The sequence below is a fragment of the Bos mutus genome, chromosome 13 (assembly GCF_027580195.1).
Source record: "Bos mutus isolate GX-2022 chromosome 13, NWIPB_WYAK_1.1, whole genome shotgun sequence".
NCBI classification, from domain to species: Eukaryota; Metazoa; Chordata; class Mammalia; order Artiodactyla; family Bovidae; genus Bos; species Bos mutus.
The window spans coordinates 66,026,306-66,052,926 of NC_091629.1; the positions used below are offsets into that span (position 1 = coordinate 66,026,306).

The 26,621-nt window shown below is 39.9% G+C and overlaps 1 protein-coding gene across 1 annotated transcript in view; it reads left to right on the plus strand.

Moving 5' to 3' along the window:
- ITGA8 (integrin subunit alpha 8) overlaps positions 1 to 26,621 on the plus strand; it is a 188,970-nt gene that overhangs the window by 4,597 nt on the left and 157,752 nt on the right. Inside the window, exon 3 of the mRNA XM_005910374.3 lies at positions 23,411 to 23,511. Coding sequence (XP_005910436.2) covers positions 23,411 to 23,511 — 101 coding nt within the window. The remainder of the gene's footprint in view (positions 1 to 23,410; positions 23,512 to 26,621) is intronic.

Below are 26,621 nucleotides of genomic sequence, written 5' to 3' on the forward strand. Positions count from 1 at the left end.
TTAATGATGTAGTTTCAACTTGTTCAGGCCCCTGGGGTGTCTACAAATTAATATTCGCTGTGGTAACCTACTAAACTCTCTCAGCCTAGACACTGGAGGAGACTGGCCTATAATTTAGTCCCTGAATATGGTTGTGATCTTGAACTTTAGTTTATTTAAGGTCAACTGCCTGTTTTTTTGTAAAGTCTGCCTTTGAGTTTGAAATTTTTTTCATTAAATAGTCATTGATTTTATTTGTACTTTATCCTGTAACTGGGATTAAAAAAAAAAACTACTTCTCATCATAAATGCAAAAACAGAGGAAGCTGGGAATCGCCTAACACTTCAAATGCATGAATACTATTAAAATCTGTGGTCCTTTCAAGTATGGAAAAAGGAAACTTTCGGGAAGCATATGGTGGTGGGGGAGGTGCAAAGTGCAAAGAGTAGATAATTTTCCTGCTCTGTGCAAAATCAAGTGGCTCCAAAAATCCCCTTCTCTCTTCTCCCTCCTGTCTTTCCCCCTTACTTCACTAGAATAAAATTTCCCCACCCCCAAATTGATTTCTTTCCTTTTTGGTCCTAAACTGTGCCCCACGTCTTAAATGTAAAACATCGCATCTGCCAAATTCATGCCTTTCCTTTCTAAATCTATTCCAAGGTTCATTGTTTTTCTACTTCCTACATTTTCCAAACCCATGTGTGGATTACAGAAAAAGCCCTGAATCCCAGCTCCCCAGCTAGAAGAGGGGTGAATGAGACAGATACTCCATCTTTGCAGTGATAAGAAGGCAAATTGCAACAATGGTAACAAAGGCATAGAACACAAATATTTGATTGTTTTAAATACTCAAATGAAACATTTTGAGGAGAAAGATAATAGCATGAGCTAATAACTGATCATCATCACAGCATTAGTAATACAGCTGGGAACGCTCCCAATTAGAGACCCACTTAAAGAAGAAACAAGAGGAAGTGGGAGGTACCATTGAGATTTGGGAGTCATCTGAGAAAGACTACCAGAATTTGCCTGACCTTAATTTAGCATCTTATATATATATATTTAAAGCTTAAAATGGAAGGCAATTTTGTTAGGATATTTCAAAGCTCTAGGAAGCTAAGATTTTTGTCAGAATTGTGTTGTAGCTTGGAGACCGGAAGCCTTTGTTGGAGGGGGCAGGCAGGAGTCTGTTTTATTTTGTGCTGAGGGAGCCACAATAAGAAGCAGCTTAAAGCATCTGGTGCTGTGATGGGTACAGGGTTGTATTTTGATAGTATTGGGTGTGCCCTTTTTCTCATGTGAGGGTTGGGAAACATATTGGTCACATAAGCCTTGCTTTTCTAACTTCCTCAGAAAGAAATCAGTTTTTGTTCAATATCAAAGCAGAGGCAAATGGAGGGCACAGCTACCTCCAGTAAATGACAGAGGAAATAACAGAAATGTGATAGAACTCAGACAGCAGAAATCTGGACTCTGGTGAATTCAATTGTAAGTGGAAAAAAAAAGGTGAAAGCTCAGTGATAATCTGCACCTTTGAGAATTAATAATTGCCAGAGTTAGTGTTTTACTACTTGTACACTTATATATACATACACATACATGAACATACATACACACATACATATATGCACACATGCACGCACGTGCGCGCACACACACTCTTTAGGGCAGAAAGCTTACTCTGCCAAGTACTTCTCTTACTGAGTCATCAGGGGTAATTAAGCTGGAAGGCTTACTTACTCTAGAAACAATTCATGATGGCTCTCAAACTGATGGGCTGGCCTGACAGATGCAACCAGCATCCCTCAGCTTCTCCCAGTTGACTCAGACTTTCATGTGACAAAATGCAATAGCTATCGAGTCCTGATATGAGCTGGGAGGAGGCAGTGGTCCCTACAACACACAGCCCTGGAGGAAGCAATTAGAAAAGAGGAAGTCCTTGAAACTCCAACCAGAAATGGGAAACAGATCTGCTCTATGGCTAGTTGAGTAGAATGAGCATTAGGCGCCTGTTGCTTAATCTGCAAAATTCTTTCAAGAAGCTGGAAGTGTGTGTGATGGAAGAGGCTTCCAGGCTCTTGGCAGGAAGAATCCGTGCAGCAGCTGTAGCATTCTGGGAGAAATGTAGGAAATTGTCTTGAAATTGTTCTGAAAGCAAGAAAAACACACTGGCACACTGAAGCCAGCTGGTTGAGATGTGAGCATTCAAACTTTACCTGTTGTGTGTAGAGAATTGTATCTGTGAGTTGTGTTGATGGAAAGAGTTGCCAACATTCCTGACAAGCTGAGCTCAGCAGTGCCCTGAAGGACACCATCTAGAGACACAAGCATGGATTTTTGAGGAAGAGAGATAAAAGACTAATTCTAGATCTTATTGAAAGTGCTCCCTTTAAAAATATTTCATTTTCAAAATTCAGTTTAAATACATCTTCAGAAAACATATTAGTGTATCAATCAAGGTGTATCTGTATAATGAAACACTAAAATAGATTAAAAGTAGTTTTGATTCTGGGTTAAGTTATATGAGGATTTGAGGTAGATAAGCAAATTGTGATGCACAGATAGGCATTGAATACTTTAAACACTGGTGTTGCTCTGTTAGGGACCTCAGCCAGGCAACTCTCAGACTAGTTGAAAAGGAACAGGGTTTAACGCCAGCCCTGCAGAAAGGCCAGCTCCTGGATCTCTTGAGATTTGAACCCAAAGATCTGCAAGTTGAGAAACTCTTCTAGGTCCACAAATACTGGTGGAAGTGATCACTTACCCTTTTAATTGTTTTAGTAAAAGTAAAGCATACCTTACAAAAACAAGTCTTTGCAAAAATAGTTGGGCTTCCCCAGTGGCTCATCCACCTACAGTGCAGGAGATGTGGGAGACATGGGTTTGATCCCTGCGTCAGGAGGATTCCCTGGAGGAGGATATGGCAACCCACTCCAGTATTCTTGCCTGGAGAATCCCATGAACAGAGAAGCCTGGAAGGCTACAGTCCATAGGGTTGAAGAGTCAGACACAACTGAGTGGCTGAGCATGCACACATAGAAAAGGTTGCCAGGCATTAGAAGCGAGAAGGAGGGGTGGTCTGCAAAGGGGAAGATTGAAGGAATTCGGGGAGCTAATGGAACTTCCTGTGTCTTGACTGTGATGGTGGTCCATAACTGTATGTATATATCAAAAGTTGTTGAACTGGGAACTTTGCTGGTGGTCCAGTGGTTAAGAATCCATCTGCCAATGCAGAGGACATGGGTTAATCCCTGGTCTGGGGAGATCCCACATGCCTCAGGGAAGCTAAGCCTGTGCGCCACAACTACCAAGTCTGCACTCTACAGCCTGTGTGCTGCAAGAAGAGAAGCCACCACACTGAGAAGCCCTTACAACGAAGAGTAGTCCTTGCTGGAGACAACTAGAGAAAGCCCATATATAGCAATGAAGACCCAGCACAACCAAAAATACATAAATGAATACAAAGAAACAAGATTGTTAAAGTCATTGAACTGTACATCTCTAAGAATGAATTTTACTGCATGTAAATGAAACCAAAAAGAGAGAAAGAAAACATTATGGAGTATGCTAGAGAGTTATATATTTGATATGATATTAAGGCTGGTTGTATGGCCATTGCTATGATCATGTGAGTTTAAACTGTTAGACTACAGGAAGGTCTGATGTGATAATAGTTGGGAGTATAAGGACACATCCCTGAAAGGCTAAGTAAGTCGCCTTACTGCCCCCAAACAGGGGAAAACGTATGTCAGCTCATCACGTAGGACCCTCTTTACCATTCTTTAAATAAAGAATACTATGACCAGAATCAGTACTGGCACCCCACTCCAGTACTCTTGCCTGGAAAATCCCATGGATGGAGGAGCCTGGTAGGCTGCAGTCCATGGGGTTGCTAGGAGTCGGACATGACTGAGCAACTTCACTTTCCCTTTTCACTTTCATGCATTGGAGAAGGAAATACAACCCACTCCAGTGTTCTTGCCTGGAGAATCCCAGGGACAGGGGAGCCTGGTGGGCTGCCATCTATGGGGTTGCACAGAGTTGGACACGACTGAAGTGACTTAGCAGCAGCAGCAGCAGCATGACCAGAATGTGTGTGGCAACACACCCATGTGAATGGAAACATGCTGAATCAGAATAAATCTTTGCAACGAAGCATCATATTTGGTAATTCTCATGTCGTTGCTGAAATTCAGGCATTGGGTCTCCCATTGATCATCACTGAACTAAGGAGCTCTCACTTCAGACACATTATTGTAGTGACCAAAATTCATGTAACTGCCCTGCAGGGCATTATTAACTTATTCGCATTACATCAATTTTATTCTTAGGCTCTAATGTTTGACATATGGACACAGTCTGTGTGTGATATTGCAAAATTCTCTATATCAATCAGCCCTGATTTCAGGACAGGTCAAAATGAGAGAAAAGGACACACACCACTGCAACAGGAATAGGTTTCTTTGAGAACCCTACACAGTCCACGTTACTCACATCATCTCACTCCAGGTGGAGGTCAGAGCTAACTCTGCATCCAACCTGCCCATGTTATGGCTCCATTTCTAGTCTATTGTCATTCCCCATGATTTGCCCACATTTCCGTCACAGTCCAGCCCTGCGTCCACATGGCTTCCACGGTACATCATGGCAAAGCCTACCTCTCAAGCATGCATTACACACACCCATGTCCCTACTCACTCTGAGCCTGTGTCCTGGTTCCTCTCTCGTAACCACCCAGAACATTTTATTTTCCAGCAATGATTTTCTGGTATTTTTCTGGCTTCTCTCTTTCTACAATTCCCAGTGGAATATGTGTTTCAGAAATTAATTCTAAAGTTGCTACAAATCCTAAAATCCTTAAAAAAACAAGGGGCATAACACTAAAAAATAACATTTTCAAACATCCTGAATGAGGATGTATATCCCATAAATGATGCTATAAATCACACAATTGGGTATGATAGACCCTTAAAAATGAAGCCCACTGAGAATCAAGATTAAAATGGGGAAATGCTTTTGTTTTAATGTTAAGTGAAAAAAAATTCAAAATTGTGTCTACAGCCTGTGGAAGAGCACAAGAGGAGAAGGGCAATGAGAGGCTATTGGGAAATATAATTAAAACTGTTTTTTTTCTTCTTTTCCTAGTGTATTTATTACTTATTATTAAAAACCATGAACAGGTATTCATTTATGATCAGGAAAAATAATAATAAAACATGCAAAGATTTCTAAACGAAATTATTGAGTTCACTGAAGTATTATGAAGATTAACAGTGGGAGACCACGGCTCAGGTTTTATGTTGACTGAAAGCAGTCTTAATGGTTTCCTCATTTGTCTTGGGTATACATGGTTAGAGTAGTTTATAAATGTACTCATTTACGTATAACTGCTTATGTTTCAAAATACTGATGATCAAGGATATTTTCAATGCCAATTGTGTGTGTAAAAATAAGAAGACGCTATTTATCACCTGTTTCTATTCTAGATTCTACATCAATAGAAACATTAAGCTTGGTGGTCTGACACCAAACATAAGCTTGGTGGTCTGACAGTTTCTAGAGACTTTATTTATTATTATTATTATTATTGAATTGTTTATTTGGCCGTACTGAGTCTTAGCTGTGGCATGTGGGGTCTTAGTTGAGGCATGCAAGCTTTTAGCTGCAGTCTATGGGGTCTAGTTCCCTGACCAGGGATTGAACCTGAGCTCCCTGCACTGGGAACATGAAGTCTTAACTTCTGGACCGCCACAGGAGTCCCGAGACTTTTAGAATAAAGAGAGCTGTTAGCAGGGGCCAAACTGTCTTCCCGAGTCTTCTGGAAACACATCCAGAAATCAGGTTTAGTCAAGTACCCAGACATCTCATGATCCAGTGAGGTTGACACATAAAATTAACCAGCACGTCTTCTTTGTGACTCACAATATGTATTCTCCTAGAAAAGGCACTGAAAATTTGTGAACTAAAGAAACCCATTGGATTCATAGGGTAGAATATTTTTTTGACAGTCATTATTTCTCTTCACATCTCTTAAGCCGAAGAATGCCCAGAGATTACTCTAGTATCAAATAACTCCGGATCTCTTGGCGTAAACCAGCCAAGGTTTATTGCTTGTTCACACTGTCTGGTTAATATGAGCTGGAGAGGAGCCTCTGCTTATACAAGTGACCCAAAGACCTGGCCTGATGGAGATTCCTGATTGACATGTGCTTTCAAGGCCACTCTAACTGGGAAGACTCATGGCAAATTGCACCTCGTCTAGTAAAGCTTCCACGTGGAATTGACATTTACTGCTTCTCCTCGTGTTTGGTGGCCAGACAAACTAGGAAGTTGGCCATGCTATCTTATTTGAATATCTATTTGAATATTTGATTATCTTTGTGTTAGATTGGTATGTTTATGCACACCTGTCAAAGTTGTTTATACACAATTTTTAAAATAATACTAGAAATGAAATAGTATAGAATTTAATCCTTGAAAATGTTATTAAAACAGTTTTATTCTACCTTTTTTTTTTTGGCATGCTGCTGGCAGTATCTTAGTTCCATGACCAGGGATTGAACCTACTGGATTGCCAGAGAACTCCTTAAAGTTGATTTCTTTTTCTCTTTTTTTTTTTTTGTTGGCTGCACCTTGCAGCCTGCAGAACTTCCCCAACCAGGGATGAATCCCATGCCCCCTGCAGTGGAAGCATAGGGTCTTAAGCACTGAACCACCGGGGAAATCCTAATATTCTTTATTTCTAATGGACATACTCTGTAGGACATACTTTTTGGAGGCTCTGAAATAAAATAGTTCTTTGGGGCTACAGTTCTTATCCTTACGTTTGTGGTAAGGAGCAGACAAGACACATGGCAAAGAAACAAATGTGTTCCTGTCAATAGATGCAAAGACAATGGGTGAAATGCACACTGACAATAAATTCTCAACTTGTTCCACCTGGTGTCCAGTCTCTGGCACATATACTGACTAGGGAGACTGAATACCCTTCATCCTTTAAGTCAGGCTCTTTGGGTGACATATTAAATCAGAATGTCTTTTTCCCTCAAAGCACCCTTTGGTTTACTTTAATTCATTTTTATTTATACAATGCAGTTGACCCTTGAACAACAAGGATTTGGTCTATGCCAATCCACTTAGGACATGACTTAGTGACTGAACAACAAATCCACTTAGGAGGACTTTTTTTTTTAAAGTAAATACCAATTATTACAGGGCTTCCCTGGTGGCTCAGATGGTAAAGAATCTACCTGCAATGTGGGAGACCTGTGTTTGATCCCTGAGTCAGGAAGATCCCCTGGAAAAGGGAATGGCTACTCATTCCAGTATTCTGGCCTGGAGAATTCCCTGGACAGAGGAGCCTGGTGAGCTACAATCCATGGTGTTACAAAGAGTCAAACATGACTGAGCACCTAACACACATTATTACAGGATCCTCAGATGGTTGAGTCTGCAGATGCAGAACCTCATTATGGCAAGCAGACTATCTGCCTCCATAAAGGCATCTGGAAAGGAGAACATCTGAGGTTTTAGTATCCATGGTGGGTCCCAGAACCAATCCCCAGAGTTGCCCAAGGGTCAACTATGTTCTCTTAAGAAACAGCAGAGTTGAAATTAAAGCTTAGATGTGTTGTCATTTTAGTTGCTAAGTCATGTCCAACTGTTTTGTGACTGACTACATGGACTGTATGTAGCCTGTCAGGCTCCTCTGTCCATGGGATTTCCCAGGCAAGACTATTGGAGTGGGTTGCCATTTTCTTCTGCAGGGAACCTTCCCAACCTAGGGATCAAACCTGAGTCTCCTGCACTGGCAGGCTGAACCACCAGGGAAGCCAGTAAACTTAGATTTAACAGTAAAACCAAATTTCAGCAACAAGAGAAATGTTAAGAACTCTCTACAAGCAGTTGTGGTCCTTGACCCTGCTTGTATGGCCATGAACTTACCCTTATGGAATTTACAGTGAAGAGTCAGTGACAAGTTGACAAATAGTATGGTAAGGCCAAAGGGAGCAGAGAGTGTGTGTGTGTGTGTGTGTGTGTGTGTGTGTGTTTATACACACACATGCACTTTTTTCTAATTCTCTGGGGTATTATTTTCCTGTTGCTGCTGTAACAACTTACCACGTACTTTGTGGCTTTGAACAACACAAGTCGATTACCACACAGTTCTGGAGGCCAAGTCTATAATATTAGGTTTCACTGGGCTAAAATCAAGGTGCTGGCAGAGCTGTGCTCTTTCTGGAAGCTCTGGGGGAGGATCTGTTTTCTTGCTTTCTTCAGCTTCCAGAAGCTGCTCACATATCTTGGTTCATGGCCCTCTTCCATTTTCAAAGCCAGCACTGTCAGCTTGAGTCTTTCTTACACTGCTCTGCCTCTGGTTCTTCTTTTCTACCTCCTTCTTTCACCTTAAAATATCTTTGTTATTACTTTGGACCCTGCAGATAATCCAGGATCAGCTCCGTATTTTAAGTCAACTGGTTAGCAACCTTAATTCCATCCACAAAGTTAATTGTCTTTTGTCGTGCAGCCTAACATAGTCTCAGGTTCAGCGTATTAAGATCCAGACATCTGAACTTCCCTGGGGGTCCAGTGACTGAGACTCCGCACTCCCAATTCAAGGACCCTGGGTTCTGTCCCTCAGGAGAGCTGGATCCCATATGTTGTAACTAAGAGTTCACATGCCTCAAAAAAGATCCTGCATGTCACAGCTAGGACTCAGAGCAGCCAAATTTAAAAAAAGAAAGCAAAAACATGTAGACATCTTGAGGGCTATTTTTCTCACTAAAGGTGGTCAGAGAAAGTTTCACTGAAAAGGTGATATTTGAACAGAGGCCTAAATTAAGTGAAGGAAGAAACCATGTAGTGGAAGGGGGGAAGTTCTACATTGTAGGACAGTCAGGGTTGAATCTGGAGAGAAGAGTGTTCTTGGGAAATGGAGAAGACCCACTGGGTTAAACAGAAGTCAGGAAAAGAAAGATAGAAGATGAAGCAAGACTATCTAGCACCTTACAAGTCGGTAGGACTTTGGGTTTTATTCTAAGAGTGATGGCAGTCAATGGTGGTTTTGAGTAGGCAAGTAACAGAATTTGATTATGTTTTTAAAAGGATTGGTTTCGTAGAATGTAGGCAACCACAGCAGAAGCAAGGGGAGACATTCCCATCGTCTGGTGATAGAAAAGTGTGGTCTGGGTTGAGTGATAGCAGTTAGGGTTGAGTGATGGCTGGATTTGGGATTGATTTGAAAGTGAAGTTGGTAGAATTTTCTTTATGGATCAGATGAAGGATACAGAAGAAAGAGAAAAATTTGATCTGAGCAACTGGAGGAATGGGACTGAGACAGGGAACAGGGGAAGGAGCAAATCTCAGAGAAAGTATCCAGTTGAGTCCAGATAGGAGAAACTGGAGATGTTTATCAGACATCAGAGTGATATCACATAGGAAGCTGGATAAATAAACCTAAAGTTCAGGCAAGAGGCTTGGAAATTTACATGTGGAAGTCGTAGGTGATATTTAAGGCCATGACTGATGGAGAGAATGAAGAGAAGTGAGGAGAAACAAAGTGAAGCAAAGAGAAGAGAGAAAGGGAGAGAACGGGAAAGGTCACTTTTTTATCTTAATTTTTTTTTCTAAATTTATTTATTGTTTTTGGTTGCACTGGGTCTTCGTTGCTATGCACAGGCTTTCTCTAGTTGCAGCAAGTGTAGGCTACTCTTCGTTGTGGTGTGTGGGCTTCTCATTGCAGTGATTTCTTTTGTTGCAGAGCATAACCTTTAAGCATGTAGACTTCAGTTGCAGCACGTGGGCTCAGTAGCTGTGGCTTGTGGGGAGACTGGACCCCACTTCACTGGACTACCAGGGAAGTCCTAGAGTCCCTGACATTTAAAGAACAATCGGTGTTGAGGAGGAGGTATAAATAATGCTAAGAAGAAGCTGCTGGTTAGGCAGAAGAAGTCAAGAAGCCAGTAAAGAAACTCATCTGAGGACTTCCCTGCGGACCAGTGGTTAAGAATCTGCCTGCCAATTCAGGAGACTCGAATTCGATCCCTGGTCCAGGAACTAGACCCCCTATGACTCAGAGTAGCTAAGCCTATGTGCCACAACTACTTAGTCTGTGCTCTAGAGCCCAGGAGCTGCAACAAGAGAAGCCACCACAATGAGAAGGCTGTGCACTGCAACTAGAGAGTAGCCCCTGCTCACTGCAACTAGAGAAAAGCCTGTGCAGCAACGAAACTCGTGTCAGTTGGAGTAAACTTGGAGAAGGCAATGGCATCCCACTCCAGTACTTTTGCCTGGAAAATCCCATGGACGGAGGAGCCTGGTGGGCTACAGTCCATGGGGTCGCTAGAGTCGGACACGACTGAAGCGACTTAGCAGCAGCAGCAGCAGCAGCAGGAGTAAACTTTGAACATTTGATTTGATAATAGAAAGTAATTGACAACTGACAAAAGCAGTTTGCGGTGGTGTGTGTTGGGAGAGGATGAGAGAAGACCAGCAGGAGACAGCCAGTCTATAGAGTCATTTTTCCCCAAGGAGTTCTGCCCTAATGGGACTCCAGAAATGTAATCATCGAGGAGACATGATAGCGTGTTTGTGATCTCATAGGACTTCTTCCATCCAGTGGGAAACAATGATGCTGAATAAAGGAGGAGAGGGATGTGCAAAACAGATTCCTAAGTAGATGAAAAGGGATGAGAAGGACTTTACACAGATGGAGGCACTGGCTTTGGAGGAGCATAAAGGTGATCCATCCTCAGTGAGCAGAGAAGGCAGAATGAGAGTAGGTTGGTGGGTTTGGTAATAGAAAGAAGAAAGTGATCCTTTTTCATTTCTTCTATTTTCTCAGTGACATAAGAAGCAAAATTATCAACTGAGAGTGAGCAGGTAGACAGAGAAGGCTGGGGATAAGGAGAAAAGTTAAATAGTAATAGCCAAATGGCTGAATGAATTGAGCAACCAGGGATTTCCTGGTAGTCCTATTTAAAATCTGAATTTATTTGGGGAAGGAGGTGATTCTTTCATTTCTTGATATCTTCTTTAACTGTATTATGTAAATGAGCAGAACACCCATCCAAGAAATTGCTTTTGTCATACCAACAGAAGTCTGAATGTATTTCCAGAACAAACCTTACAGGTGGCCCAAGTCAAATTACATATGAAAAACATTTCAAATGATTCTATATGATGTAGAAACAAATGTCTGAAGAACACTGGCAGGCCCTATTGGTTATTAAAAACAGGAAGTTGGAAATGTGATCTTTATTCTCTGGAAGACAATATAGATGTGGAAATAATTATAGCAAAAAATTTATATTCTCATCTTGATTGGGTAAACTGTATAACAGCAAGATTATAATACATTTACTATTGCTATCCCAAACCCATATTTATGAATGATTATTAGAATTCTAAAAGCGTACTTTCAACTCATTTAACTTTATTCGTTACTTAGTTATGTAAGGAACCAAACACTTAAATAGTGATATGAAAAAATAAAAGCTTCATGATTTCCAGAAATTTGTTAGACTAGAGGAGTGAGCTAGAAGTCTCTTAAATTCTAAATGGCTGGGTGGCTTTAGAAAACAACAGCAAGTGTATCCATGGAGGAGGAATGCCAATGACCTTTCAGTTACTACTTTATACATTTCTTTATACAAGTTCTCTTACTTTATATTGTTTGAATTTTTTAAAAATGGTAATCTCAAAGAATTTCAGTTTGAAAAGAATTTTTGGCCCTACACTCTGTTGTATTCTATTCCATTCCACTTTTTTTCACAAGCATTTATTTACTACATTTTGTCCCATATATTCTCTACTTTCTTACCCCTGTGTGAGTGACTGTTTGTCATGCATGGCCCTACATTTTAAAGCAGGTTTTTAAGGAAGCAATTTGGATTATTTGGCAAATAAGGAGGAATAGAATTTTGCAAGAGCAGCTTCATGAATAAAGTCAGGGAGTGAGACTCAAGGGACAGGGAAGGAGCTCTCTGAATGGTGGGCTATCTGAAGATCAGATGCAGGGTCTGGGATCTACATTGTGGAGGGTGGGATATTTAGAGCTGATCTAAGAGGTAAAGGCAGGAAAACATGTGTGTATTTGCACATGTGTGTACATGCATACATTTGTATATAGCATACATATATGATACAAGGAATAAAACTCAGTTATATAGAATGTTTCATTGGAATAACATATTTCTGTCCATCAGTGGGTGAATGTGTAAACACACACACACACACATTGTTGTTGTTATTCTTGTATAGTTGCTAAGTCATGTCCAACTATTTTGCAACCCTATGCAACTGTAACCTGCCAGGCTCCTCTGTCCATGGGATTTTCCAGGCAAGAATACTAGAGTGGGTTGCCATTTCCTTCTCCAGGGTATCTTCCTGACTCAGGGTTTGAACCCATCTTCTGTATCAGCAGGCAGATTCTTTAACACTGAGCCACCAGAGAAGCCCTACATATATATATGTGTATATATATGTGTGTGTGTGTGTGTGTGTATATATATATATATATATATATATATATATATTCACAATGGAATACTACTCAGCCATTACAAAGGAGAGATCCCCTGCCATTTGTGTCAACATGAATGAATCTTGAGGGCATTATGCTAAATGAAATGAAATAAGTCGAATAGAGAAAGACAAATACTATATGATCTCTCTTATATGTGGAATCTTAAGAAAAAAATCTCACAGAAAAAGAGATCAAACTTGTTGCTACCAGAGGTGGGGGATGGGGGGCAGGACAAATGGGAGACGTGGGTCATAAGGTATAGATTTCAAGTTATGAAATAAGTAAGTACTAGGGATGTGATGTCAGGGAAGGCGATGGCACCCCACTCCAGTACTCTTGCCTGGAAAATCCCATGGACGGAGGAACCTGGTAGGCTGCAGTCCATGGGGTCACGAAGAGTCGGACACGACTGAGCGACTTCACTTTCACTTTTCACTTTCTTGCATTGGAAAAGGAAATGGCACCCCACTCCAGTGTTCTTGCCTGGAGAATCCCAGGGACGGGGGAGCCTGGTGGGCTGCCATCTGTGGGGTTGCACAGAGTCGGACACGACTGAAGCGACTTAGCAGCAGCAGCAGCAGGGATGTGATGTGTATGTACCATGTTGACTATAGTTAACAACTTTTATATGGCATGGATGAAAGTTGTTAAGAGAGTTAATCCCAAGAGCTCTCATCAGGAAAATAATTTGTGTGTGTGTGTATGTCTATATGAGATAATGGATTGTAGTGATCATGCCATGTTGAATGTAAGCCAAAACATTATGTCATACACCTTACACAGTGTGTGTGTATGAGTCGCTCAGTTGTGTCCAACTCTTTGGAATCCCATGGACTGTGGCCCACCAGGCTCCTCGGTCTATGGGATTCTCCAGGCAAGAATACTGAAGTGGGTAGACATTGCCTTCTTCAGGGGATCTTCCCAACCCAGGGAATGAACCTCGTCTCCTGCATTGCAGGCAGATTCTTTTACCATCTGAGCTACTGGGCAAGCCCTAATACAATGAAGCCCTACACAATGCTGCATGTCAATTATATCTCAGTACAACTGGTGGGGGAAAGAATAACACATTTTTTAATATTAAATTATAAAATAAATTAGTGTGGTATTTCCTTAAAGACTTGAAAATTCACAATAAGATGATCAAGTGTATAAAGGCTGCAGAGGTATTCTTTCATGGTTTTTAATTGTGGTTTCGGGATATAAGGAAGCATTCATTTGGAAGTTTCATTTTCCTGGACATAAAAATTGATCCAGAGTCTTTTCTTGGATTTGTTTTTTTTAGACACGGAGTTCTCTGGCCATCAATATTTTGTTTTGAATTTTATATAGATCTATTCCTTGTTCTCCGATAGATAGTACAATTTTTTTTTTTGACTTTTCTTTTCTTTTTTTTATTTTATTTTTAAACTTTACATAATTGTATTAGTTTTGCCAAATATCAAAATGAATCCGCCACAGGTATACATGTAGTACAATTTAAATGAAACATTTATAGCATATGCTGATCAAGGGGAAGATTACAAACAAACAGTTAAAGACTTCCTTTCCCCTTTTCCTGATTAAAAATGCCTGGACAGCTCCTGCAACAGCTTGAAGAAAATCCCTAGTGTGAAACACGGAAGGTGATGACTGGAAGTAACAGGGAAACTTACTGTTTTTCTGGGACGGGGCTGAGGACTTTATAATAGTTTTCCAAAGCCCTCCACCTGCCACAGGGTTTGCTTGCGCCTGTTGTTGGTTTGAGTTCTCTCTCCGGTGGTGAGCTAGCCTCACTCTGTGTAATTCCCCCCATTCTACTCAAGAAGATTAGAAAAACCTGCCTGTGGCCCATGTGGGCACCACATCTACACTCCCTCACCCTGCTCAGAGATTAATACTCCTATGAAAAAAGAGCCGAACGTTAGTAGATTTGCGACCCACTGGGTTGTACCTTGATTGCCCAGAGACCAAAGCTATCAATTTAGAGAGACAGCTTCAAAGCCCAGAAATGTCAGACGAACCAAATCCACTTGATTGCCACCACCCATCACTCAGATTAGCCTACAGATCTGATTGTTTTTTCTTCTTATTTTGCCACATGGCACAGCATGCAGGATCTTAGTTCCTAGACTAGGGATCAAACCTGCACCCCCCTGCATTGGAAGCTTGACCACCCGGGAAGTCCCCAAATCTCTAGGTTTTTATCTTTAGGTTTTCTGTTTTTTAGATCAAAGATGTAACAATGTTTACCATAACAACTCAAATAGTACAGAAATATACACAATTGAAATATAAACAGTCAATAAAATATGTACACTCCCTGCCTTCAAGAAAACCATCAGGAACAGTTCTGTGTCTATACACTTACACACCCAACATTTTGAATTGAAAGGATTATACTGAACGATATACTATACAAGCTTCTGAATGAATAGATGGGAGTTTGGTAATTCACTCAATAAGCATAGAGGTACCACTACTTGTTAGGCACTGATTTAGAAGTGGAGAGTACAGAGGTGAAGCAGAAGACATCTCTGTTCATGGGATTCTTGTATATCTGGAAGAGAATCGATAGCCAGTAAACAGGCAAACTAATAAATAAAACCATCTCAATGAATGGTAAGTGCTATGAAGAAAAGTCTAAAGGGTAACAGGAGAGAATGACTTAGGGTCAGATTAACTAGCTGCTTAGGGATGGAGTCTCGAAGGAAGTGGCATTTGAGCTAAAACCTGAGTGACAGGAGGGAAGCAGCCTTGCAGAAAACAGTGGGAAGAATATTTCAGGCAGTGGGAGTGAGGAGACAGTCATATGCAATGAGGAGACCGAAAAGCCTGGGCATGTTTAGGAAAGGCGGTGTGTCTAAACTAGGAAAATGGGAGGAGAGGATGTTGGAGAGGCAGGTGGGGGGCCAGGTCATGCTGGACCCCTCCAGCCACGTCAAGAGGTACCATTGCAGAGGTGCTATGACAACAATTCAGGGAAAAAAGATGGATTTTTCAGTTCGTGGTGCTAAGACAACAGGCCTTTAAAACTGGAAATAAGACACCCATGCCACATCCTGTAGAAAAACAAATTCTGGGTGGACAACAATCCACATAAACAAAGTGAAACACTAGCAAAGATTGAGAAGATACTGGCAACATATATGTGGGGAAATGAATCAGTACTCAGAATATATATTGAATTCTTCCAATCAATGAGACTAAAATTAAACCAGGAAATGAGGAAAGGATATGAACTAGCAATTCGCAGAAGAAAAAAGTGTGTGGTCCATAAGCATAAAAAGATGATCAACTCTACTGATAATCGGGGAAATGCAAATGAAAACAGAAAAAATGAAAGTCCATTTCATGGTCCTCCAGATTGACAAAAACTTTAAAGTCCTGCAGTGGCAGGAGTTGAGAGTCCCTCTCTCATGCCTTGCTAGTGGGCATGGAAATTGGGCTACTTTGGAGGTCGACTGCCATAGCTGATATACATGTATGATGATTGTCTATGACCTGGCAACTTTATTTCTAGTCTGGTGTGAGAGAAACTCTTCTCCATATGCAGAAGATGGGGGTAAGGACTCACAGGGCACACGTTTGTTATAGTAGAAAAACTGAAAACCCTAACATTCATACGTAAATGGAATGGATAAATAAAATGCAGAAGGCTATTCAATGGAATACAATACTGCACAGGAATTTAAAAGAATGAGTTGGACCTGCTATCTATCTAATCATCAAAACATGGATTACCTCCCCAAAACATAAAATTGAATGTTAAACACAACTACACACTCTTCTATACAGATAGTATAATACCACCTTTTTCTGTTAAAAAGAACACACAAAAGAATAGTTTGTCAATAGTAAACTGTTGGCACACTACAACAAAATCTGATCCACCACCTGCTGTGTCTGTCTGTAAGTGACGGATAGTTTCTACGTTTTGTAATGATTGGGGGAAAATTTTTTTAAAGAGTAATATGTAAATGACACATGAAAATTACATGGAACTCACCTTTCTTTGTCCCTAAGTCAAGTTTTACTGGAACACAGCCAAGCTCATTTTTTAAAAAACATATCCATTTTTTAAAAAACAAATCGTCACCTGTATGGGTGGGATGGGGAGAGAAGTGGGAGGGATGTTCAAGTGGGAGGGGACATGGGTAAACCTATGGCTGATTCATGTTGATGTTTGATAGAAACTAGTGCAATACTGTAAAGCAATTATCCTTCAATTAAAAATAAATTAATTAAAAAAATACTGTCTGTGGCTGCTTTTGCTACAGAGGCAGAGGTGAGTAGTTCTGACAGACCATAGAGAGTACAAAGCCTGAAGTACTGATCCTCAGTCCTTTATGGAAGATATCTGCAGACCTCTGTTCTGTGTTTTACTTGGACATTATTTTTAAGTGTTTGGGAGTATACACATCACATTCATGATGGTGGCTACCTCTGGAGAAGGAGGGGCAGGGGAGTAGAACTGAAGATAGATGTCAAAGGGTATTGTGATGTCTGTAAATGTGAAAAAACTTTAGTTTTCAGTTCTACCCGGTGGGAATACAAGTGTTTGTTACATAAGACTTTGAATCTTCCTGTACTTTTTCTTTAAAGGCTCAGAAAAGCTAAACACAAAAATATATTTTATAGACAATATTTGATATTAATGCATCTAAATCTGTCATATATATATATACACTTTTAATTTTTGATTGAAGTAGAGTTAATTTTACAGTGTTGTGTTAGTTTCAGTTATCAATGTTGTTAATTATTCAACAATGATTCAGTTGTACATATACCTGCATCTATTCATTTTCAAATTCTTTTACAGAATATTGAGCAGTTTCCTGTGCTATGGAGTAGGTCCCTGTTGGTTATCTGTTTTAAATATAGCAGTGTGTTCATGTCAGTCCCAAACTCCCAATATATGTTTTAATAGTTGAACAGTAGTCTTATTTATAGATAACAGGAATTTCTTTTTGTGATGGTTTTGATTTGAGATTCAGGATCTCTCCATGAATTTATGAAGTATCTGATTTCTTCTTCCCTACAATGCTTGTTTAGGTCCTAAGACCTATTTTCTATTGAAATTTAGTCTTTTTCTCTTATTGATTTGGGGACTCTTTTACATATGAAATCTATTGATTGTTCCTTTGAAAAAGAATCATCTGGATTTTCATTTATTTACTTTCTTAATAGTCTCCTGTCACTTCAGTTCAGTTCAGTTGCTCAGTCGTGTTCAACTCTTTGTGACCCCATGGCCTGCAGCACACTAGGCATCCCTGTCCATCACCACTCCTGGAGTTTACTCAAACTCATGTCCATTGAGTCGGTGATGCCATCCAACCATCTCATCCTCTGTCGTCCCCTTCTCCTCTTGCCTTCAATCTGTCCCAGCATCAGAGTCTTTTCCAATGAGTCAACTCTTTGCATCTTTGCATCAGGTGGCCAAAGTATTAGAGTTTCAACTTTAACATAAGTCCTTCCAACGAACATTCAGGACTAATTTCCTTTAGGATGAACTGGTTGGATCTCCTTGCAGTCCAAGGGACTCTCAAGAGTCTTCTCCAACACCACAGTTCAAAAGCATCAATTCTTTGGCTCTCAGCTTTCTTTATAGTCCAACTCTCACATCCATGCATGACCACTGGAAAAACCATAGCCTTGACTAGATGGACCTTTGTTGGCAAAGTAATGTCTCTGCTTTTCAATATGCTGTCTAGGTTGGTCATAACTTTTCTTCCAAGAAGTAAGTGTCTTTTTATTTCATAGCTGCAGTCACCATCTGCTGTGATTTTGGAGCCCCTAAAAATAAAGGCTGCCACTGTTTCCCCATCTATTTCCCATGAAGTGATGGGACCAGATGCCATGATCTTTGTTTTCTGAATGTTGAGCTTTAAGCCAACTTTTTCACTCTCCACTTTCACTTTCATCAAGAGGCTCTTTTGTTCTTCTTCACTTTCTGCCATAAAAGTGGTATCATCTGCATATCTGAGGTTATTGATATTTCTCCCAGCAATCTTGAGTCCAGCTTGTGCTTCTTCCAGCCCAGTGTTTCTCATGATGTACTCTGCATAGAAGTTAAATAAGCAGGGTGACAATATACAGCCTTGACGTACTCCTTTTCCTATTTGGAACCAGTCTGTTGTTCCATGTCCAGTTCTAACTGTTGCTTCCTGACCTGCATACAGATTTCTCAGGAGGCAGGTCAGGTGGTCTGGTATTCCCATCTTTTTCAGAATTTTCCACAGTTTATTGTGATCCACACAGTCAAAGGCTTTGGCATAGTCAATAAAGCAGAAATAGATGTTTTTCTGGAACTCTCTTACTTTTTCGATGATCCAACACATGTTGGCAATTTGATCTCTGGTTCCTCTGCCTTTTCTAAAACCAGCTTGAACATCTGGAAGTTCACAGTTCACGTATTGTTGAAGCCTGACTTGGAGAATTTTGAGCATTACCTTGCTAGCATGTGAGATGAGTGGAATTGTGCGGTAGTTTGAGCATTCTTTGGCATTGCCTTTCTTAGGGATTGGAATGAAAACTAACCTTTGCCAGTCCTGTGGTCACTGCTGAGTTTTCCAAATTTGCTGGCATATTGAGTGTAGCACTTTCACAGCATCATCTTTCAGAATTTGAAATAGCTCAACTGGAATTCCATCACCTCCACTAGCTTTGTTCATAGTGATGCTTCCTAAGGCCCACTTGACTTCACATTCCAGAATATCTGGCTCTAGGTCAGTGATCACACCATCGTGATTATCTGGGTCGTGAAGATCTTTTTTGTACAGTTCTTCTGTGTATTCTTTCCATCTCTTCTTAATATCTTCTGCTTCTGTTAGGTCCATACCATTTCTGTCCTTTATTGAGCCCATCTTTGTATGAAATGTTCCCTTGGTATCTCTAATTTTCTTGAAGAGATCTCTAGTCTTTCCCATTCCATTGTTTTCCTCTATTTCTTTGCATTGATGGCTGAGGAAGGCTTTCTTATTTCTCCTTGCTATTCTTTGGATTTCTGCATTCAAATGGGTATATCTTTCCTTTTCTCCTTTGCTTTTGGCTTCTCTTCTTTCACAGCTATTTGTAAGGCCTTCTCAGACAGCCATTTTGCTTTTGCATTTCTTTTTCTTGGGGATAGTCTTGCTCCCTGTCTTCTGTACAATGTCACGAACCATTGTTCATCAGGCATTCTGTCTATCAGATCTAATCCCTTAAATCTATTTCTCACTTCCACTGTATAATCGTTAGGGGTTTGATTTAGGTCATACCTGAATGGTCTAGTGGTTTTCCCTACTTTCTTCAATTTAAGTCTGAATTTAGCAATAAGGAGTTCATGATCTGAGCCACAGTCAGCTCCAGGTCTTGTTTTTGCTGACTGTATAGAGCTTCTCCATCTTTGGCTGCAAAGAATATTCCATCTGATTTCAGTGTTGACCATCTGGTGGTGATGTCCATGTGTAGAGTCTTCTCTTGTGTTGTTGGAAGAGGGTGTTTTCTATGACTAGTGCATTCTCTTGGCAGAAATTTTTTTAGCCTTTGTCCTGCTTCATTCTGTACTCCAAGGCCAAATTTGCCTGTTACTCCAGGTGTTTCTTGACTTCCTACTTTTGCATTCCAGTCCTCTGTAATGAAAAGGACATCTTTTGGGGGTGTTAATTCTAGAAGGTCTTGTAGGTCTTCATAGAATCATTCAACTTCAGCTTTTTCAGCATTACTGGCGGGGCATAGACTTGGATTACTGTGATATTGAATGGTTTCCCTTGGAAATGAACAGAGATCATTCTGTCATTTTTGAGACTGCATCCAAGTACTGTATTTCGGACATTTTTGTTGACTATGATGGCTATTCCATTTCTTCTGAGGGATTCCTGCCCGCAGTAGTAGATATAATGGTCATCTGAGTTAAATTCACCCATTCCAGTCCAGTTTAGTTTGCTGATTCCTAAAATGTTGACGTTCACTCTTGCCATCTCCTGTTCACTTCCTATTTACCTTGATTCATGGACCTAACATTCCAGGTTCCTATGTAATATTGCTCTTTATAGCATCGGACCTTGCTTCTATCACCAGTCACATCCACAACTGGGTGTTGTTTTTGCTTTGGCTCCGTCTCTTCATTCTTTCTGGAGTTATTTCTCCACTGATCTCCAGTAGCATATTGGCACCTACTGACCTGGGCAGTTCATCTTTCAGTGTCCTATCTTTTTGCTTTTTCATACTGTTCATGGGGTTCTTAAGGCAGGAATACTGAAGTGGTTTGCTATTTCCTTCTCCAGTGGACCATGTTTTGTCAGAACTCTCCACCATGACCCGTCCGTCTTGAGTGGCCCCACATGGCATGGCTCTTAGTTTCACTGAGTTAGACAAGGCTGTGGTCCATGTGATCAGTTTGGTTAGTTTTCTGTGATTGTGGTTTTCATTCTGTATGCCCTCTGATGGAGAAGGATAAGAGGCTTATGAAAGCTTCCTGATGGGATAGACTGACTGAGGGGGATACTGGGTCTTGTTCTGATGGGCTTGGCCATACTCTGTAAATCTTTAATCCAATTTTCTGTTGCTGGGTGGAGCTGTGTTCCATCCCTGCTATTTACCTGGGGCCAAACTATAGTGGAGATAATAGATAATGATGACCGCCCTCAAAAGATTCCATACATGTACTGCTACAGTCTGTGCCCCCAACCCTGCAGCAGGCCGCCAGCAACCCACGCCTTTTCTGGAGTCTCCCGGACACTCACAGGCAAGTCTCCTGTGGGGTCACCATTCCTTTCTCCTGGGTCCTGGTGCACAAGGTTCTGTTGTGCCCTCCAAGAATCAATTTCCCATTCTGTGTAAGTTCTGACAACTCTATGGTGGGGTTAATGGCGACCTCCTCCAAGAGGACTTACGCCATATCCACACCCAGAGTCCCTGTCCCTGCGGCAGACCACTGCCAACCCGTACCTCCATAGGAGGTGCTCAAAGACAGTTCTGTCTCAGTCTCTGTGGGGTCCCTGGGCCCTGCTGTGCACAAGGTTTGTTTGAGCACTCTGAGCATCTCTGGCAGGAATGGGGTTTGCTTCTAAATGTGAATTCGCCCCTCCTGGCACTTAAGAAGCTGTAAATCACATGCAGTCACTATACAGCTTTCCTCTAGCTTTTGGCTTAGTTTGGGATATACCAAGGAGAGAATTGCTTTGGTAACTAATGGCTCCACCATCTCCCACTGGCCCTTCCAAGAGTTCTCTGGAGTTGACAATGCACTTTGGGTAACCTGTGCCATCCTTCTACTCCAGAGGGATGTGTGGTCCTATCTGAAATGCATTGCCTCATGTCACAGGAGTTTGGTCAGCAAATAGAAACCACTTTGGGCTTTCCTGGTGGCTAAAATGGTAAAGAATCTGCCCACAATGCAGGAGACCTGGGTTCAATCCCTGGATTGGGAAGATCCCCTGGTGGAGGACATGGCAACCCTCTCTAGTATACTTGCCTGGAGAATTCCGCAGACAGAGGAGCCTGATGGGCTACAGTCTACAGGGTCACAAAGAGTCAGACACGACTGAGCAACTAAGCACAGAGTATTATAGCCAGGAAGGAATTTCATGCAGACTGAGAAGTATATGTTGGATGATTGGAAAGACTGGGGCTGGGAAGGTCAGAAAGGTCACTGTATCCTATACTAATACATATATGTGGAATCTAGAAAAATGGTCTGACAGTGAAAGTCACTCAGTTGTGTCCGACTTTGCAACCCCATGGACTATTGTAGCCCACCAGGCTTCCTCTCTCCATGGAATTCTCCAGGCAAGAATACTGGAGTGGTTAGCCATTCCCTTCTCCAGGGATGATCTTTCTTGCCTAGACACAAATAGAAATGCTTATATTTTCTTTTTATAATATTTATTTGGTTGCATTGGATCTTCATTGCGACACGTGGGATCTTTTGTTGAGGTGCACAGATTCTCTAGTTGTTCAGTGTTCAGACACGCAGGTTCAGTCATTGTGGCACGCAGGCTTGTTTCCTCCATGGCATGTGGGATCTTAGTTCCCTGACCAGAGATCAAACCTAAATATATATATATAGTTTCTTTGTTTGAAAAGTCTGTAATCATATGTAAACTCAATGGAATGTTAATTACATTTATACTTTGGCCTCATTTAATAGAAGTTAAAAGTTCATTTGTAATGCATTCATTATAGAATCAAGGAGGGAAAAGCAAAATGCATACCAAAGAGAACACATACTAATAAGATGCTCTAGTATAAATGTCTTTTTGAAATTCATTAACCATTACTGAGGAAGTTCAGTTAGAACCATGTGGTTAGAACCATGTGGGAAATATGTCGATTGGCAACAGGAGTGAAAGAAAAGATATTTGCTTTTTATTAAGACCCGAAGTGTGTCATAATTGGGTTGAGTTTTTACTCAGATGGTCCCCTCGTGCTGACATCTGCCAAGTGTGGATAAAGCTGTGTTGAGGTGTTACTTTCTGTGGCTGCATAGACATATGTTACTCAGTTAAAAACCGGGAACCTGGAGTCCTTCAAGTTTCCAGCTAAGCCATGCCTAGGAAGCTGTGCTTCCTGGACCAAGGGGATTCCAGGTAGTTTTACTTTCAGAAAAGATTTGGAATTCCTCAGAGTAGTTATGAATGTTTGGTCTTCCATCTGATACAAATCAATGACCAAAGTGTAGATTCCAGACTGTCAGAGTCTACATCAAGTTTGCGGTACCCTTATCCTTGAAAATGTAAGTCATTTAAAAAAATGCTTTAAGTTGTGAACTGTCATGTTCAAATATGTATTTCCATTTAACAGGTATTTTTCTAAGTGAAAGGTCTAGCTTAGACTTAATCAAATAGAACCCCCCGCCATGTGTGTGAAAACTCATTATCACGTGTTTTAATTTGCTGCCAAGTGTTACAAATGATTAATGATCTATATGTCCTCCCTGCCAGACAACAGAAAGATAAGAGTCAATGGAACCAAGGAACCTATAGAGTTTAAATCGAATCAGTGGTTTGGAGCCACAGTGAGAGCTCACAAAGGAAAGGTGGTGGTGAGTATCCCGGGGTGCTGTTGGGGCTGCTCTGGAGTAATATGTACACTGAAATGTTTTAAAACTTGTATGTACAAAAACCCATTCATGCAAGAACGTATCAGATTTTCAAAGATAAGCTTATCAGCATTACCAAAAATATTAGTGCTTAAAATTAAAGAATCTATTTTGGTCTTTAAAGCAACAGAAAATAAGACTGGTTTTCCAGAAAATTGGGTAGATCTTTTCAAATATTTCAAAAACTAATAAGGAAGATAGAAAAATAAAAGCTAAATCCTAAAAAGGTACATATTTTATTGCTTAAGATTGATTTAAAAGGCTGATAGAAATTTGACCTGAAAAATAGTATTACTGCTATTAGGATTGTTTTAAAGTTAATCTCCTGTGATATCATTGATCCTCTTTAGAAATATCAGAAAGTTTTCTTTAAAAATACAGCTACCATAGAGGATCCTACTGTGATTTATGTCACAAAGTGTTCTGCCTATGTTTTCCTCTAAGAGTTTTATAGTTTCTGGTCTTATGTTTAGGTCTTTAAATTCATTTTGAGCTTATTTTGTATATGCTATTAGAAAGTGTTCTAATTTCATTCTATTACACATAGCTGACCAGTTCTCCCAGCACCACTTGTTGAAGAGACTGTCCTTTCTCCATTGTATATTTTTGCCTCCTTTGTCAAAGATAAGGTGAACACCTTATAGGTGCATGGATTTATCTCCAGGCTTTCTATTTTGTTCCATTGATCTATATTTCTGTTTTTGTGCCAGTACCATACCATGTATGGCAAAAACCATCACAATATTGTAATTATCCTCATATTAAAATAAATATATAAAAATATATAACTACCAATTGCATGGTTCTCTGAGTTCACTGATACTTTTTAAAGATTTCTCACTCCCAGATAGAGATCTTTTGGCTTTAAAATGCTGTGACTTTATGATTCTCTTCTCTGTAGTTCCAAGTGATAATACATGTCTAATTTATTGAGAAAGAACGATATTAAGCTGATCTGAAAATATATTTTGTTGGGGAATTTTTTTTACTGGTAGCCCTAATTTACTTACAAAATAAAGCAATAACTTTGGCTTTTAGGATTTGTTTAAAGCTCTTTGAATTATGATTTAATAAGAATAAGTATCTAAAGGAAATGCTTTGCTTATTTGACATAAAACAGGTATCAAATATAGATAACCCTCTTTAGTTACAAATACAGCATTTACAGTAGGTTCTCTGTAGAATTGTTATTTGCTTTAATATAGTTCTCAAATTCCAGAATTGATTAAAAAAAAAAAAAGCAAACTCTTTAATCCTTTAGTGACTTATGATGTATGTGAATAACTATTGAAAAGCTAATTCCATCTATAACTACTTGGGGTTAAAAAAAAATCTTTGAATATCATATTGATTTTAAGTCTTCAAAATTTATCTGTAACATTGTGCATTTATTCAATATTTGTAGAAGTGTTCAGAGTCACTGAAAATATAAATGACACACCATGTTCATAATAAAAATTTTTAATTTGAGAGCATGCTTGCAATTTCAAAATTATGTGATAGAAAATAGAATACTATAAAGTCCCTTTTCAGTTTTAATAAAGAATTAAGTTCTACCCTATGTGACAATTATTAGAACATCAAATTGCTATGAACAGAAGTATAGTTTTGAATATTCAGGAATCATATGTGTACATGTTAAGTCTGGGTCAAACCCCAAATATTGTCATATCATTGTGTTTCACATCTGTGTGAAACTGAGCTGGTATAAAAAAGATAACTTTTTAGGACAGAAAGCAGGCAAGCACTGGAAAGAATTTTCATGGCATTGAAATATTCTATGGTGGTGTGGAAAGTGAGGCGAATTGGCTTATACTGAGTCACATAGGTAGTGCTTTCCCTGTTCAAACTCCTTTTTAGCATTCCACATTATGTTAAATACACCAGGGCTTCCCTGGTGGCGCAGAGGTTAAAGCATCTGCCTGCAATGCAGGAGACGTGGATTCGATCCCTAGGTTGGGAAGATCCCCTGGAGAAGGAAATGGCAACCCACTCCAGTATTCTTGCCTGGAAAATCCCATGGACAGAGGAGCCTGGTGGGCTACAGTCCATGGCGTAGCAAAGAGTCGGACACGACTGACTGACTTCACTTTCACTTTCATTATGTTAAATGTCTTAACCATATACCTTCTCAGATCACTAATAGGGCCCTAAGTTAAGAAACTTAGATGAGTCAGAGAGTTTTTCAGTATTGGCCAAGACATTACAATCTAGAAGAAGACAAAAAAACAAAAACAAAAACCCCAAACTTAAGTTTTTGAGCAAAGATAATTTATATTCTTAAGTAAGAAGGGTGCTACTTTGTAAAGTAATCTTTACTAAAAGTCGTTACACATTAGACTAATTACCAAGGATGTGTTTGGAATCATGAAAAGACTTTAAAATTGGGATCTGCCTTCCATTTTATGGCATTGTTTCAAGTGTGATGTCATCAAATTTGGAGAGAAGCTAGTGGTTCCATATTCTAGAAAAATATGTATTTCTATATCCTTAGAAGTGAGCACTTGAATATTCAGAAAAGAACACAAGCTAGCAAAATAGAAGTCAAAAAGGTGCATGTGTTTTTATGGCTTCTCTTGTTCCTAGCACAGTGTTCTCTGCTTAAAGAGGATTTCATGTATCATCTTTTATATCTGATAATCTTTCCAAATATCATGCTGTTGTTATAATCCAAGCTTCTGAAGAAGCAACCAGAGGATTTCACTCAAGAATCATATTTTTCTTACCATTATTTAATTTTTGTTTTGTCATGAATAAAAATCATTAAATGAAAAATAAGCCCACTGTGATAAGGGGGTATCAGTCCAAATGTAAGTCATCATTTAAAAAAAATAATCAGATACACCCTCACTGATAAACCAGGGGAATCCACAAAACAGAGGTTTATAAGCTCATCATCTTTTGATTTGAAAAGAGTTTTCTTCAAGTAAAAATTAGACAAAGAAAGAAACTAGTTCTTATTTTAAGACATTGCACTAATTCATTCACTGTTTAAATGGTCATTTGCTTTTATGCAGATCCAATTTTAAAAAAAAGAACATATGAGTCCTTTA